A 17,351-nucleotide genomic window follows, 5' to 3' on the forward strand; every position below is an offset into this window, starting at 1 on the left:
TCCTTATCGTTGACGGCAATCAGAGGGAAATAAGATTCTGTGGAAGCCTTGTTTAGTATTGAATTCCTTTGAAATTTTAATTTATTACAGGAGTTGGCAAGAGTTTCTTCCTTAAACCAACAACACACATACCTCACCGTCATCACACCTGTCGCCAAACCTCACCTGAAGTCTTTCCTATATTGTTCCGGCTCCTTATCGTTAAAACAATTGGTCCGTTCTGAATCTTTATACCGAGATATTTGGGCAGATAATCATATTTAAAGTGTTTATTGACTCACGTCAAGCTGCAGAGTCACATGACCATCTGTTTAGCAAACACTGCCGTTGACCTGCAGACCTCACCTCTGCTGCACCTCCTGGCCAAGGATCTGATTCAGGAAAAGGCGTGGCGTCACAGCTTTCAAGAGCAGAAGCTTTTCCGACTCCTGTCCAGACCTGAAGCAGCTGCCGTGCCTCCACGACAAAACCGGTAAGAACCTGCATGTTTACGGTATCAGTTTGTTCTTTCAGGAGGTTTTGTTTGTCAAAACTTTAACCCACGTCGTTGAGATATCCTAGTTAACATGATCATTCTCACCTTCATGTGTTGGGAATTCAATGGAAATGTCAACACATGGAAGAGCTTGTAATTACAAGATGTCACTTTTGTTAGTTCTTTTGCCAACACAAAAGTGTCATTACCAGTCCGTCGGCTTTTCACACCTTTTTCGTGAGCGTTGTGAGTCGCAGCTTTTGGGGAAACACGAAATGGATTTTGCTCTATAAAAGTGTTAACGATCGAGTTTCGAAGCACCTTGAGGTGGTTAGTAGACGTCATCCAGCGCGCCCCTCTTTGGAATTTGCGTTTCTGCTTATAAGGATAAACAAACAAGCATTTGTAAAATATTTGCTTATTTTGTCGTTTTTACATTTTTATAATCCAACCAAAAATATATATATATAATAACAAACATGAATTAAATAAATAATACCAGCCTATTGCTATTAAGTATTTTTGCCGTCAAAACTTTATTTATGTTGTCTCATGATTTGTGAAGGTAGTTCGTAAAAAAAAAAAACTATTTTGAGTGTAATTACAGTATTCTTACTGTATGTGTAGGAAATGACTGAATAATAAGGTGGAATTATCAATTTCTAACAGTGAGTGAAAAGTTGTATTTATTTTAGTATTATAATATAAGCATTAGCTTTAGATTAAGATTCTTCTGAACACGTTTTGATCAGTTATAACACAGTAATTATCTTTCTTAATACTTTCTTTTGTAAGTTTTAAGACATTTTCTGATGATCGACCTTTTCTTTCGTGAAAAGCTTGACTGTCTTCTTTGAGGGACATTTTTTGAATTTTTTGAAGACTCTTTTTTTATGGCCATTCTTTTGTTAGTATTTGTCACTTTTGCGATTCGTCATGCGATTACTTCCATTTCCACCCACTTGTGACGTAACCACTATATTAACCATTTATCACATTGTGATCAATAGGATTTGTTTATTTCCAAACTATTCGATTTAACTCCGGCAAGATCCTCAGGCTCTTTTTGAAACAACCCATTCCAAGTACTACTTTATAGATGTTCATGATTCCAGCATGAGAGTGCAGGATTGACTCATTCACCTGTGTGTGTGTGTGTGGGGGGGGGGGGGGGGTTTCCATGTATACGTCATTATCTTTGATAACAATCACACAAGACCAAAACATTTCCCAATCCCTATCTTCGCATGACAAACAATCTTTAGGTATGTTTTACATTTTATGGTCACCAGGTACCTGATATTCAAGTTTTTTTTGTCTGAAAGTTGGGTTGAGTAATAAAGCTAGAAACAGTAGTATGTCAGTGCCTTTAGAAAAATGTTATGGTTAAATTTAACTTCACAAATGTTGAAACTTTTTTTTTAGTTTTGCTTTTATTAAAATGTTGTTTTTTAAATTATTTTTTTAATAACTGAATTAAATCATGTATACAAACACAATATAGAGGTTGCATTTGTTTTTTATAGATTAATTTACTCACTTATTTGTGTATTGAAAGTTGAATTCGTTTTTTTATTGAATTTAAAAAAATAAATGTACACAGATTTTGAAAATCGAATTCCAATAATTCAAAAATAAATGTTCTACATTCAATATTTTTCAATCCATAGGCTTTTAAATTAAATTGAACATTGTTATAGTACGGCCATCTTACCAGACAAAACTACCATTAGCAGCAAGTTGCTGAAATCTTACTGTTTTGGAATATTTGGTTTATAGTTTAATCAAGTAGTTTTTTTGTTTTGTCTGGCGGTACTATTATAACATTTCTATATTGAATTTGAATAGCTACAAAATTGATAAATATTAGATTTTTAAATTGTATTTTCTAATGATTGGAATTTGAGCGTCAAACTCTATGTGTAAAATAAAGTTTAAACCTTTAAAATGTTCAAGCATTCAATAGTCTGATGGCGCTGATGCACTTCAATGGAAAACATCCAGTTTTTAACCAAAGCATGACTCTTTTTATCGTCACTCACGAACATTCAACTCACTGTGATGGCTTTTCAGCTCGGAGCACCGATGGCCTACTCCACTGGAACGATCGCTCAGGGATGTTTTGGGAAAGTCTACAAAGAGAAGTATGGCGACACATGGGCGGCCATAAAGAGGGTCCCTCAGCAAATGATCAGCAGGAAAGATCTGGAACGAGAATGCAACGTCTACAAGTGAGAACCCTTTTGTCTTTCCTGGAAACATGTTTACAACTCCAAAATATTTACTGTATCTGATCTAACGTTAGCTGGTCCTTCTTGTTCTCTTTGTTAGTTGAGAAACTCAAGAGAAAAGACTATTAGAAGAATGATTAAAAAAACAGAAGATAATGTTTAAAAATAGTTAAAAAACTTCCATATGAATAAAGTATTCTGAAGAAGTCGGACATTATTGACAAAAAATATATAGAAAAAACACGTTTTTACTGTTTCAATATCTAGATAAACAGACAAGTCTCATATTTTTCTCATTTTTATGCCTTATTTTGTGTCAAACAAAGAAGCTCTTTGACACTTTGGTCAACATAGGGGAGATAGCAATTTAAATATATATTTAATTGTACTTCTATGCATACTGAAATAAGAATGCATAAGTTTAAACTATTCATTTATAGAAGCTTGTGTTTATTTCAAAAGGTATTTTTTAATCTTAAGTCAGATTCATTGACCTCGTGTGGGTCAGACAAATAAAGGCGAAGGAGCATATGTGGCCCTCAGACCCAATTTGCTGGTGAAAAAACGTGTTTTCTGGGTCACACAGGGAAAAACAAGACTAAACAAAACTGGATTTTACAAATTCTATCAACATGTTTTGTCTAATCCGTCTCAACCTCTAACTCTATTGACTCTTCATCGTCGCATCTCGTTGACTACGCAAATAAAAGAACGAAAGCGAGTTAAAACGCTCGTATTCTTCGTCAAACAGGAAAGCTACTCACCCGAACATCGTGAAGCTTCTCGGGAAAATCGACCTGGTGCAAGGAAAATGGGTTATTCCTCTGGAGTTCATCTTTGGAGAAGACCTGGAGACAACTATTTTCAAATCGTCCAAGTCCAAGCTAACGGTAAAACTTCTTCTTCTTCTTCTCATTATTATATACGTGGCAATTAAAACAAGTTCTAACATAAAAATGGACCAAAGAAGATAGAATCGTAGCTAATTTTAAGCTTCATTCTAGGAAGATGGTGAAAAGTTTTGTTTTAACTTCTAAGTGTAGAAGGTTGAGAGATCAAAGGGGTGAAGCTAAGCTAATACAAATTGGCTAATGGTTCTTCTTGCGTCTCCAGCTGAGCCCGGCGAATAAAGGGATCATCATCCGGGGCATGTGCGAGGGTCTTCTTCACCTCCATTCCAGAGATATCGTCCATCAGGACCTCAAGCCAGAGAACATCATGGTGAGAACTCTTGAAATCAAGAATGCTTCTTGAAATTGAAAATTAAAAAAAAAACACAACAGGAGCCGTTTTTATTATTTCTTACCCTCAGCAGGTCATTTAACAATACGATTTATCTTGTGGAGAGACACAAATAAATATTGTCTCATCGTTACTTCCTCTCAAAATCATTTTGTGCACAAACCATCTACACAACAAGCGCCTCTAAATCACGAAGTTATAGCATTAAGACTTTAAAATAATATCAAATTATTACACTGTTACTGAAAGATTTTCAACGAAAATCTGACAAAGGAACGAGAAAAATAAAAATGCACTACACAAGCATTCTCAGGCATCATGTATGGAGCCACATACATCTCAAACTCTACATGAAAACCGGATAAATCTCTTTAAATACCAATTGATTAAACTTTTTTTTTTCATAAATATGTTATTTTAGTTTATTTGTCGACGATGAATCATCTTTTCTTGAATCGATTCACAAGACCTGTCACCGTTTTTGTTTAAAAAATACAACATATTAAAAATGAAATCAATAAATTCTGGAATAACCAGTGGATGAAATACATGAACAGACATGAACTCTAGTTGCTTAACTTCACATTTTTAGTTGATTTGTTCGCACATGTTTGTGAAAGTGAACTGATATTTGAAAGTAAAAAAAAAGAAGTTAAAACAATCTAAAATGATCATGTTCAGAATTACTGTCACATCAAAAGACTTTGGTTGGTATTCCATTAAACTTGTATCTGAATAGAAATAAGATCGATTATAACCATAAATGTTTATTCTTTTATGGAAATTATTTTGTAATCTTGTCCTGTGAGACTTATCAGACAGGAAATGAATTCATGAGAAAAGCTTTGGTAAAAGTTTCCTTGTTGCGCAATCTTTTTCTTTAATAAATAACAATGAATCTTGTGTATTTTGAAAAGATAGTGATCGACTGTTTAACTATGTATTTTGTTTGTTTTTTTCCACGTAAAAATAGCTTGATTTAAAATGCATAATTTGAGGGTTAAAAACAGCAAATAAATGGGATTTTAATGCAGTTTTTTTGTAACTGGACTTCGTTGTCCTTTGTTATTGAAACGGTCATAAAATAAGCCTAAATCAACATCGATGTTCCTCGGTTGAGCCTCATGTGTTTGTCTTCCAGGTGGAACACGACACACACAGGGCCGTCATCATCGACCTGGGCTTGGCCAAGTTCTACAAGTACGGCCTGAGCTCAGCGATGGACATGGGGAACGAGGCCTACTCCGCCCCGGAGGTCCTGCAGCGGAAGAACCAGCGGGACCAGCGCTCGGACGTCTGGGCCATGGGCAAGATCATCGCCGAGCTCTGCGTCAGGATCCGACTCCACACGCCGACCGTCGACCCCGAGAAAGTCAAGGAGATCATGAAGGACAACCCGTACTGCCACAGCGTCTGCAGGATGGTGGATCCCAACCCGTCCCTGAGGGCCGCCATAGGTGGGGTCATTGGCGAAATCCGAGCGGCGTCGTCGTCGACTCAGAAAGAACAACTCAAGCCACCGACGGTGGACGCGAGAAACCACTCTCCGTCTCCAGGAATTCAGAGGGGATCTCCAAAAGAAGTTCATAGGGGTCAAGATGCATCGCCGTACGATAGAGCTCGTAGGAATCCATCTCCAGCGCCATTTAGAGAACAGAGAAACCATTCTCCTTTTAACCGAGAACCCATCAACCGTTCTCCGTCCCCCTTCAACCGAGAACCCATTAACCGAGAACCCATCAACCGTTCTCCGTCCCCCTTCAACCGAGAACCCATCAACCGTTCTCCGTCCCCCTTCAACCGAGAACCCATCAACCGTTCTCCGTCTCCCTTCAACCGAGAACCCGCCAAACCTACTTCTTATCCAAACCACAAGCAAACTTCAGACGAAAGACATAAGATTCAGGATCTGGTTCCCGCGTCGAAGGCGGACCTGGTTCCCGACATGATGAAGATGAATTTGTTCCAAGCGGTTACCAAAGACCTGCCGTGCAATCTTCCTCCCACGGGCGTTGTGAGGGTGCAACGCTTCGAGGAAATCAACGGAGTCGTGGGATCGTGGGAGCAGAAGGAGGTGGTGACGCGGGACGGGAAGATTGTCAAGTACGACAACGTCAAGTTTAACAGCAACTGAGGACATTTCCAAAAAACCCATTGGTCGAAGATAAAAGGACCGTAAATGTTTGTTTATCTTGTAGCTTTTTTTTTTTTTTTTACCATCTTGATGAATCTAACTGTGAAGGCTGTGCTTTGTTGTAAAGTCTTAAACATATTTGCACCTTGTGACTACATGGAATAAACAAAAAAGACAAAAACTGATCATTTCAGGGAGAGCTCCAAGTTGACGACAACACCATCCGCTTTTTTCAAAAAGTATCGGCGCCAAAAGAACCAAATAATCATGTCTTTCAACATGAAATGAGCGAATTATATTTAATTTAAGCAACAAACAGTAGTGATGGTCCGATAAAGATTCGTGAAGCAGTGTCATTATTGTCAGAGTCCACTAGATGGCGGTCTCTGCACTATTTTCCTTTGTTTTGAACAACTGTTCTAATGAAACATCACATCATTTTTAAACTGATGGCACCACCTACTGACCTCTAAATAACACTGTTTCATGAAGCTTCATCAGACCATCACTAGTAAACAGCCTTGAAAGTAGGAGTAAGAAAATATTAAAGATTATATCAAGAACTTTATTTGCATTAATTCCTTCTTGAAGTTACTTTATGACGTAATTAAGGAGGCATTGAGGGTTTCTTTTGTATATTATTGTTTTAGAAATGGTGGACAAAACACCCAGCAATATGATGGACAAAAGAATAATATAATCCAAAAGCATTAAACACCAAAACCATGAGCAGTTGTATGGAATATACAAATGTATACCATGAACATAGCTAACAATAAAGAAGTCAGGCATCTGTGGGGGGAAAGACCTCAGTCTGTGGGTCATACTCAGGAGGGTCTGTAGCCTCTTCCCAGATGGAAATTATTTCACCGTAAAAGTTCTTGGGGATGGTGTGAACATGCTACATATCGCACCGGTTGTGGTGGAGTGGGGGGTGGGGGGAAATTGGTACAAAAACAAAGTTAAAGTTATATTATTTACAAAGCTGTCATAACACAACTCATATTTCATTATCCACAATCTGAGTCATTACCTCATCGATATCCATCCTTCATCCTTCAATGGAAGTCTGGAAACAGAACATTAGTCCACCTGCTGCAAACCGGGACATGGCAACCTTTGCGACGTATAGCAAGTGCTCATGGGAAATGTTGTCTCCCGTCGGGCTAAACACTACCACTGTAGTCCACTGGTGTCGCTCGACTTAAAAAAAAAAAAATCGCATAGAGCTGCTTTAATTGATTGAAAAAAAATGTGGGTTATGTTTAGGGACAATTTACCTAAATGGCTACATAAAATAGACACAACCTTGTTTTCCCACTGAAAAATGTTCGTAGGAGAACCAAAATGACATTTGGATAATTTGTTTACATTTTAAGAAATGTCAATATAAGACATTTAATGCCAATTAGGGCCTTATTTTTAGATTCGTGCCTTTTAAAGACTTTAAAGGGAATGGTGGGACCCTGAATGAAGAAAGAACAATCACTTAAGAACCAGTTTATTAATGAATTTAAGGCCACTCTGGACTGTGCTAATATAAACAGAGCAATAATAGGATTCGTCACACTTCACCTAGTAACAGGATTGGAAACAAAAAAAAAATACTTCCACTTTCAAACTGAAAAACAAAAAGCTCAATAGTGCCTCTACCGTTTACTACAAACACAATCAAGACAAAGACACAAAAATCATGCTTGATAATGATACACACAACCTTCATATAGTGCACCGAAGACTTCGCCCTGGAACATGCATATTTAGGATTGTTCTGTAATAGTGGTTTAGTGATGAGTGCATCGTAAGGCCTTCATAATAAACAAGAATGTCGCAGAGAAAATCATGAGAAGCAACTTGGTGATCCACTCTGGAGCATGATCACACACACAGAAACGTGTGTGTGTGTGTGTGTGTGTGTGTGTGTGTGTGTGTGTGTGTGTGTGTGTGTGTGTGTGTGTGTGTGTGTGTGTGTGTGTGTGTGTGTGTGTGTGTGTGTGTGTGTGTGTGTGTGTGTGTGTGTGTGTGTGTCATCTTTGGTTTCAGCCTCATCTACCTGCTCCCTGTGTGTAACATTTCAATCCTTCGTATTGTGTAAACATTCAAAACTGTCAAGAGGCCGTGAGGGTGAACATGCAGTCTTGAGGGGCGGCAGGAGGGACGAGGGTCACATCCGCGGGACTCAAAGGAAAATGTCCGTCACATTTGCCGCGTCGACAGAACCTCGACGAACCGAAGCGTTAATCTCCACAGGATCCAACTGAGCGAAAGTGTTCATGTGAGGAAAAGGCATCTGGAGATTTTTAGAGTCTGTAACTATTGCTGAAGGAAGTCGTAACGAAAGTTCCATCGAAAGTAACCGCATCCAATAATATTGCAAGAAAAATAAATCCACAAAAATACCTTCTTTTTTTTTTTTTGTTCTGGTGTAACCCGAAGCTCAAAAAGGCGATATGAACGTGTGATAAGAGATGGATTAATGAAGCTTCACGGCATGATCCAGGAGACACACAAACATCAACAAATCACAGCACTGTCCCTCCTACAAAATAGATCTTCAACGATTACACTTGTTTGGATTATATACGCAATTAGGGAGGAGGAAACCGTTCCAAGCAAAGGCGTCACATATCCGTTTAAGTTCCTTCATGTCTGGGTGTAGCAGCTTCACGTCAAAGAAAGTAACTGACCTGATGTTCTAAGTAAGGTACGGGTGGAAGAAGATAAAGTTTCTAAGGCATCTCAAGGCTTTTTACCAGCGAGCACACGCTGTCGTTTTACAAACTCACAGAGTCCAACTTTAAACCTCTCGGGAGCAGCAGCGCCACAGGAAGTGGCGGAATCATCGGGGAATCTCAAACAAAAGCGAATTCTCTAAGGAGGGGAAAAAAAAAAACGTGATTCTACTCCGACGACTTCCTCTCTGAGGTGTTGTCCTCCTTCGGGGGGGATATTCTGTGGACGGCGGAGGATTTGTCTTTGCGGGGCAGCGGCGTCGGCGGACCGCGGCCCTCCTCGACCCCGATGTCCACGGTGATGTTGGTGTAGAGAGGCATGTATTCGCGGGAGACGACTTTGTAAACCGCCGTGTTCATCCCGTCCGACTTCCAGGTCTGCCGCGTCTTCGCCAACATGTTGAACCTGCAGAGAAGGGAATTTCTCAGACGCTTTCATTCTGGTTTGCGCTTGACAGTCGATGTAAAAAAGAAAAAGCCTGTTTATGTTACCATTATATCTGCACTTGTATTTTAGATTTATGACCCTTCTATTTCAATTGTGCTATATAACCACTAGAGGGTTCCGGTCTTCCTAATCCCATTACACCAAAGCCATTCCAGTAGTTACCAGACAAAAACCTATTCTTTTAGACCTACTTCAAATAGGTACCAAATTATAGCCATGACACATAACATGACTGATAAAAAACAACTTCATTTACCACATTTTTATTCTAGAAGGTGCAATTAAAACTCTCTAATTTTCAATAAATGGATACAAATAAAAACAATCCACAGAGATAATATAATTATGTATTAATTCTGGTTGTACCTCAAACTGATTTTATGTGATGCTCTTCAGCACAACGTAGTATTACTCAGCGAGTCACCGTAGTATTATTTCCTGAGTCTCCTTGATTCACTTTAGTATTACTCCAGTACACATTGTAGAATTACTCTGCGAATCACTTTAGTATTACTCTGCCAGTCAACGTAGTATTACTCCGCCATTCACTGTACCATTACTCCGCGAGTCACTGTAATATTTATCCACAAGTCACTGCAGTATTACTCCGAGAGTCACTGTAGTAATACTCTGCGAGTCACTGTAGTATTATTCCATGAGTGACTATAGTATTAATCCGTGAGTGACCTTAGTATTACTAGGCAGTCACTACAAGCCAACAAAGTAGTACTTCCCAAGTCACTGTAGTATTATTCCGCGAGTCGATGTAGTATTACTTTGCGAGTCACTGTAGTATTATTCCGGGAGTCATTGTAGTATTACTCCATGAGTCACTATAGAATTAATCTGTGAGTGACCTCAGTATTACTCTGCAGTCACTTAGTAGTACTTCCCAAGTCACTGTAGTATAACTCCACAAGTCACTGTAGTATTATTCGGCAAGGCTCCATAGTAATACACCTCACGGGGTAGTACTAAAGACCTGCACTTAATTGTACTTATACAAGTGTTTGTAAACACACGAAAAATAAACTCAAAAATGAAACAAAAAGTGATGAAAAACCACCAAGTATTTATTCCAGCTCACAAAGCATCATGAAAATAACTTTCCCGACAAGTTCGTTTTACCTCTTGGGATTGATGTCGTTGCCCTTGTCCAGTTTATGTTTGATCATCTTGTAGCGACCGACCCTCAGAGACGGACGAGTGATGTACATGCCTGCCAGAGACACTCTGAGGACACAACAAAAAGTGTGTTCGGACCAAGTCATGATTCTGGTGATTGATGATTCTCACTGTTGAAAGCTCATTATTTCTTAATCCTCCATGTGTCTCTTTAAATTCCCCTCCATCATCATCAGTTTAACTAGTACCGTCAGTCTCTTATCTTATCTTAAACACTGGCATCTTCATTAGGCCAAAGTATCAAGACATTCATCATAAAATGACTTAAAAAATGGTCCCATTTATGTAATCATATGCAACATTCACACAGATTGATAACTGTAGATAAGAACCTACAGTAGGAGGATTACGCAGCGTTTCCTCACCTGACTCCGATGTCGTCGTCCTCTCCTCCCCAGCCCCAGTAGTTGTTGGGGAAGCCGTTCATTTTAAGGTAATGCAGTGGAGTCAGTGCCGAGACTCCTCCAAAGTACATCTTGTATGGAAGCCTGCAGAGAATAGAAGGCATCATTATTTGTTACAACAAATCACAATAATTCGTATGTCAGGGCAAAACACAGAGTTCAGACAAGAGTTCAAACTGTCAAAAAAATATTTAAATGACTTCCATTTTTGAACCAAAAACAAGTTTTATGTTGACTGACACCCGAAACCGGTTTCTCTCTCCGGACCAGTCCGTGTTGACACTCGAGATGAAGGCAAGGCTTTAAGGCAGATACACGTTTGTTTAATACCATCGTTACGTAACTAAATATGGAATGAGGAACAGCGTTAGTTTATGAACAGGTAGAAATTGGGTTAAAAGTCTATAAATCAACATATTGTATGTCCCCCTTTCATTATTTTGTATATTAGCTTTATTTATTCAAGTTTACACATTTTAAAAATATATACAGTATATATATATTTTTTTAATATTCTATTTCATGATACAGCTGTCTCGCCTGCAGTTAATACAAAACTCTGCAGCGAGAATTCTGAACCGCTCTAGTAGAAGAACTCACATTTCTCTGATCCTTAAAACTCTTCACTGCTAGTTTATTTCGGGATCAACTTAAAAATTCTGGTTCTTACTTTCAGATCTATTCATGGTCAGACTCCTCCTTACATCAGTGATCTGATCCAGCCTTACACCCCAGCTCGGGCTCTGAGGTCTGTGGATCAGAATCTACTGATGGTTCCTGAACACGGTTCAGGACCAGAGGAGAGAAATCCTTCCAGGCTGTTGCTCCTAAGCTTTGGAATGATCTTCCTCTGTGTTTGATGATCTACTGACTCCTTCAAGAAACATCTTAAGACATTTTTATTTTGTGCTTTTCCCCGATTTTCTGGGACTCCTTTGTTTGTCTAATGGGCCTTTTAAAGTATATATTTTGACTGTGTATTGTTTTTGTTTGTTAAAGCGCTTTGTGACCCTGGTCTTTACAAATAACCTTTACTTTATATATTTTATAGGCTGTTGCATGTAAATAAATAAACAGAGATATACAATAACTACATTTTCAAAGAAAAGTTCCATAAAGCAAACGTACTTGTAGCCAAATTTGTCCATGGCGATGGCGGCGTGCTTCGGGTTGGAGTCGCAGACATACGTGTTCCGGTCGTCTTCAGGGATCAGATCCACGTCATGAAAGAACAGACAATCCCAGTCTTCCTCCTTCATGGCTTCTCGGAACCCAACATTCATCAGCTTCGCTCGGTTGAACGTGTAGTTTCCAGCCTGTGAAAAAAAAACAATAAAGAAGTCATTATAGGTTGAGACTTGTTTGACTTTGTTGGTAAAATAATAATGAATTCTGCTGCACCTTTAAAGCAACAGTGACAAGTTCTGCTTTATTCTTCCCCCAGTGGCAGGAATAAAATAAATATTTAAAAAAATAAAAAAGGTTATTCCATTTCCAATAAATTAAGAAAGATGCACAGTTTTATATTTAATTAAAAAGCTGTGACTTGATAAATATGGAATTTTGTTAAAATATTTTTGTATAATTTAATTCATTAATTATCAATTTCAATTAATTATTAAAAAACGAATGCTACCTTTCAATAACATAAATAGTCACAACCTTTTAATAAAAAATAAATATGGAATTATATTGTTAAATAAAGGTATAATTTATGTTCTATTGAATATTACTGTCTAACAACATTTAAAAACTGGGTTTGTTTTGAAAAAAATATTTTTTCTCTAAAGTAACACTAGCCTGTGAGTCTTAACACCATGTTTACTTTACTTTAAAAAATAAACTAAACATTTAAACTTAAAAAAAATGAGTGAAATACAAACTATGTTATATTTTTACTATATTTATCTGAAGACCAGTCTGTGAATATAATGCAGACATTAAAACGATCCCTAACAGGATGTTTGCACAGATCTATCTCACTAAAATACATTCCAACACATTTTAAAAAGCTGAATCATATCAAATTAAATCAGACAGACATTAAGAAATTAGCACGAGAATACAAATAGTGGACAAAGGTTAAATCAGAGATGATTAAAAAGGGAAACAAAAAAAAAATCTAAAAATACTACTCAATTTAAAAATAAAACAAATAAATTGGAGAAAAAAAGGTAAGCTTAAATAAGAAAGTAAAAATGAGCATAACTTTAAAGTTGGAATGCAAAATAGTGCAAAAAACGAAAAAAGGATGCACATTCTTTCAATCGACACTAGAGGGCCCTCTCATCAAGACATTCTATTCAATCATTGAACTACACAAGAGAGTTGAAGTATGCGGTCATAAACCATCAACTTTAGAAAATGAAGAGGCAGGAATTTCACCTGGTGAATGATGTAAATGCCGTAGTTGAGCTGCTGCCGCTGCAGGAAGGGATGCAGGTAGTAGAGCAGAAACTTCAGGTGGTGCTCCCGGTGTCTGTGCGGGATGATGACGGCGGTCCGATGTCTCGCCTCACAGTCGGGGGGCCGGTAGCGACCGCCGCGCACCACCAGAGGATTCTTCCGCTGCACCTCTGCCAGGGTGAGCCTCGACGGGAAGCTGACGTGGATCGGTCCACCTGTGGGCGGAGGAGATTTGCTCAAATGTTGCGGTTGAAAGTCCACACATGGACTCCGACCCTCTGTCAACAACACACGCCAGAAAGTTACGACGAGTCACAAAGAGAGTATCTCAGCATATTGAAACAGAACACTTTCTAATGTGGAAACCTTTTTTTATTAATACTCTTAAGAATTTTTTTTTTTTTTTTTTAATAATTTAATTTCTATATTGCTAGGGAGAATGTGTTTTAAATAAATAATCTATTCAATAATTTTTACTAATAAAATTTGGTTTTACACATAAGGATTCATATTTTAATTTCAATAATTAAATAATATTTATTTTAAGTTCAATATTTCTTTAATTAGTAGCCTTCAAAATTAAAATATCAAAATGTTAAAAGTACCAGAAAATAACAAAAGAGACGCTGAGCTACTCAATCAAACTTGTGGAACTTTTATATTGATATTTTTAGTTTGAAGTTAAAGGATGCAAATGAAACAATTGAATTTTGAAAATGTTTTTTGGAATTATTGGAATTAGAATATCAATGTACAAAATGTATTGTGAACATTTTTTAAATTAAGCTATTCAATAACCAAGAAAATCATTCTTTCAATAAGATATATTCCATTTAATTATTCTATCAAACAAGATCATCATCATTATACAAATTATTAAATTAAATTTGTTAAAAAACGAATTAAATGCTTATAAACAAATCAATTAGAAAAATAAAATCTATTTAAATATTTAAAGTATTAAATTCAACCATTTCGGGTGTTAAATTTTAAGAAAAGGCTCGGATATTAGATTTAAATGAAAGAAAATAATCATGAAGAATAAGTGGATTATTTATTTATATACCACTGATGTGCAGAGTTGAGGAACTGAAATTTTTTTTATACCGAAAAATCACCTCATTTAACACCTAATAATACATTCATACATTAAATATGCATCAGATTCATATTTAAAAGTCTCCACAAAAAGGGACATTTTTAGTTTCCTGTATGAACTAGTATTGAATCCAAGCTACTCAAATTAAATAATTCTTCTGTTGCTCCTGAAGAAGAAGCGTCACAGTTGTGAAGTCATGGAAAGTGTTTTTCTAAACTCACCAAAAATTACAATCTGTAAACACTCTTCTTTCCACTCGCTAAACCGAGTCAATTTGTTCAGCATTATGAAGCAACTCAGTGTTTGACTGATGTAAACATGTGATGCACGACGCCAGCAACACTTTGGGTCCAACAGTGCGAGAGGCTTAACATCTGTGCCGGGCAGCGACTGCAACAACGATGCTCAGGTGGAAGACATCTTGATGCCGTCTGAAAGCCAGATGTTTTAAGTACGTTTAAAGTTTCTTTTTTGTACCCTTCCTGTGGTTGATATCCGGTGTGGTCGGATGGCGGAAGGGAAGTCGTGCTTGTGAAAACTTTCTGTGGTTGAGCAGTCACCAAGAATACACAAGCTGGCATCAACTTTAAAGAGTTATCACGCGCTTTTTGCTTCTAAATTAATGAATATTAACAACAAAATAAAAATAAAATCTGGTGAAACTTTAAAAACGTTTTTTTCCACCGCAGACCCGTTTAATGTCAGCAGTTTATTCACGGACCAATGTTCACATCAAAAACAAACACAGGGACAAAATGTATTAAGAAGAGTTTGTGTTTCACTCATTTTCACTAGTTTTCACTAGTTTACACGTTTAGTTTTGAGTAAACTTGACTGAAACCAGTGACTTGACATGACAAGAGTCACAGACTATTGTTAAATCAGAGAAAATACAAGATTCTTTTCAAAACAAAACACTTTTCAGACAGTATTTATAAAGGGTGTGTATTGGAAAGAATCTGGTGATACGATATTATCTTGTGTTACTGTAGTAACAAGATTATATTTGTAGTATTGTCGAGTACTTGACTCTGTTGTGCAAAATTTACAGACCACATGACTCTTGACGAAGTCGTAACAGTTATCATTTGTTTTTAAATCAAAATATGTCCAAACATCAGCTTTCAAAGCTTCTCGAGTCAACTGTATCCTCTCATCCTCAGTCATTGCCGAGATCCCGCGGAATTTAATTGTGCTGCCATCTAGCGGCCGGAATTTTAATTTAAACACAAAAATGAACAAACGAAAATATTTGCGCGTTGCCCCTTTTTTTCAATGTCTGGGTAACGGTGACCCGAAAGGCCCCAAAAAATACAATTAATTTGAGGTATCCCTTTTGTCGTCTCTGGGTCAACGGATACCAAAATCGTTTGTTTTCGGGCCACCTTGACCCTGAGATAACGCAAGGATTGATTGTTAGTTACACACTTTATTAAAATATAAATCATAAAATAACTATTATAAGAATAAAAATGATTTTTGTAAGCAGAAAAAACAACATTTTATAGTTATATATATATATATATATATATCGTAAATTGAAGTGTATAGATTTTCTTTCTAAACTACTGTATTACATATTTTAAAAGTATTTCGGAACACTCACGTATTAGGGGCGAGGTCTTGGGGCACAACGGCATGGCATCGACGTGTTGGGGTTTGGACAGACGGGTGAGGTTGGCGTACACGTCGCCCGGGGCCAGACTGGCGGCGGCGGTGAGATTGCGGCTCGTGGAGCTGGTGGCGTCCTGCTTGCGGAAGATGCGGATGAAGTAGGTCACCCTCTTCTGGTAGCCTTCGCGGGACAGCAGCGCCATCACCACCAGCTGGATGCCCAGGAACATGACAAGGTAGCGCCATTTGGACTGAAACTTGAGGGCCATGTTTTTAAAAGTCATTCATTAAAGCAAAAAAAGAATGGAGGGGAGGAAAAAAAAAGTTGGTGAAGTCCAATTATGAAAGATTGTCAGCTGCTGAGTGAGAAGAAGAAGTGAATACGGAAGAAAAAGATAATGTGGAAAAAGGCACTTGTGGTGGTTTGTAATGGAAAAAGACCACCAGTGATGGGTTTGACATAAACCCTTCAAAAAAAAAAACAAAAAAATTAATTTAATCAACGTCCCATCTCACTGCATTCCTTGTCGTCAATAAAAAGGAGGCAAATATTTCCAAAGTTGCGGGTCCAATCTTTTTCTGGGTGCAGGGTGATGGTGCCAGTCCCACATCGTGCAGCTTCACCCACAAATCAGTTCCATTTGTGTCACGGCAAAACTCATTCTCCCGTGGTCACTAAATCACTCTCACTTGGTTCTCTCTTTTCTTTTTTTATGCAGCTCCCTGTTCTCCCTCATGTCCTCTCCTGAGGGAGGCCTCCACGACAACAGCAGCCATGACAAAAAGCAGCATATGCAGCCACGCAGACACTGTACATCTGAGAGGATTACGCCGCTTCCAACTGCCGGCCCCCGGGTGGAGATTCAGGGGGAGGGGTCGCCGATGATGGCCATGTGTGGGTGACTGTATCTCTGCGAAGAGGGTGGGGAGGAGGGCCCGGGTGACGTGTCGGGGGAAAAAAAATGTCGGGAGGCGGAGATAGAAGGGGTTGGTTGGTGGGGAGTCGCTTTGAAGTCCGGAGCGATGGTCCCGCGATGATGATTCAATCGAGCCTGGACGGACGGGGCTCTGACCCAATCGCTCGCGGGCTCTGAGAGACAGAACATACAGGAAGGGTCAGATATGTTGTTGACATCAGCAGAAAGGGGGTTCCCAGTCAGAACAATAGTTGGTTGTGTAAAAAAGCGAGACACAAAATGGATTGTGTTTGTTTACACTGACAGTGGATCTGCTGGCTTTTTTTTTTTTAAAGCTGTCATGAACAGTTGTTATCCTTTACATACATGTAGATTTTCATCTCATCGTTATTTTACCGACATTCACAGAAGCGAATACAATAGAGGAAGAGATTAAAAATATCATTCTTTTAAAATAATTATCT

The 17,351-nt window shown here is 38.1% G+C and overlaps 2 protein-coding genes across 2 annotated transcripts; one reads left to right on the forward strand and one right to left on the reverse strand.

Annotated features, from left to right (window-relative positions):
- The first annotated feature begins 392 nt into the window (after nucleotides 1-392).
- Nucleotides 393-6,650, forward strand: LOC148062412 (uncharacterized). The gene is made up of 5 exons (XM_087812328.1): nucleotides 393-472; nucleotides 2,549-2,706; nucleotides 3,458-3,596; nucleotides 3,820-3,927; nucleotides 5,090-6,650. The coding sequence occupies exons 2-5, from the start codon at nucleotides 2,561-2,563 to the stop codon at nucleotides 6,080-6,082; spliced, it is 1,386 nt and encodes a 461-aa protein (XP_087668454.1). The 5' UTR covers nucleotides 393-472; nucleotides 2,549-2,560; the 3' UTR covers nucleotides 6,083-6,650.
- A 917-nt stretch (nucleotides 6,651-7,567) lies between these two features.
- Nucleotides 7,568-16,678, reverse strand: LOC148062413 (beta-1,4-galactosyltransferase 3). Its single transcript, XM_087812329.1, has 6 exons — nucleotides 15,963-16,678; nucleotides 13,237-13,472; nucleotides 11,980-12,167; nucleotides 10,813-10,935; nucleotides 10,391-10,495; nucleotides 7,568-9,220 (listed from the first exon to the last, which is right to left on the reverse strand). The coding sequence occupies exons 1-6, from the start codon at nucleotides 16,252-16,254 to the stop codon at nucleotides 8,983-8,985; spliced, it is 1,182 nt and encodes a 393-aa protein (XP_087668455.1). The 5' UTR covers nucleotides 16,255-16,678; the 3' UTR covers nucleotides 7,568-8,982.
- Nucleotides 16,679-17,351: the final 673 nt, after the last annotated feature.

Source organism: Callionymus lyra, chromosome 17 (assembly GCF_982586985.1).
Source record: "Callionymus lyra chromosome 17, fCalLyr1.hap1.1, whole genome shotgun sequence".
Lineage (NCBI taxonomy): Eukaryota > Metazoa > Chordata > Actinopteri > Syngnathiformes > Callionymidae > Callionymus > Callionymus lyra.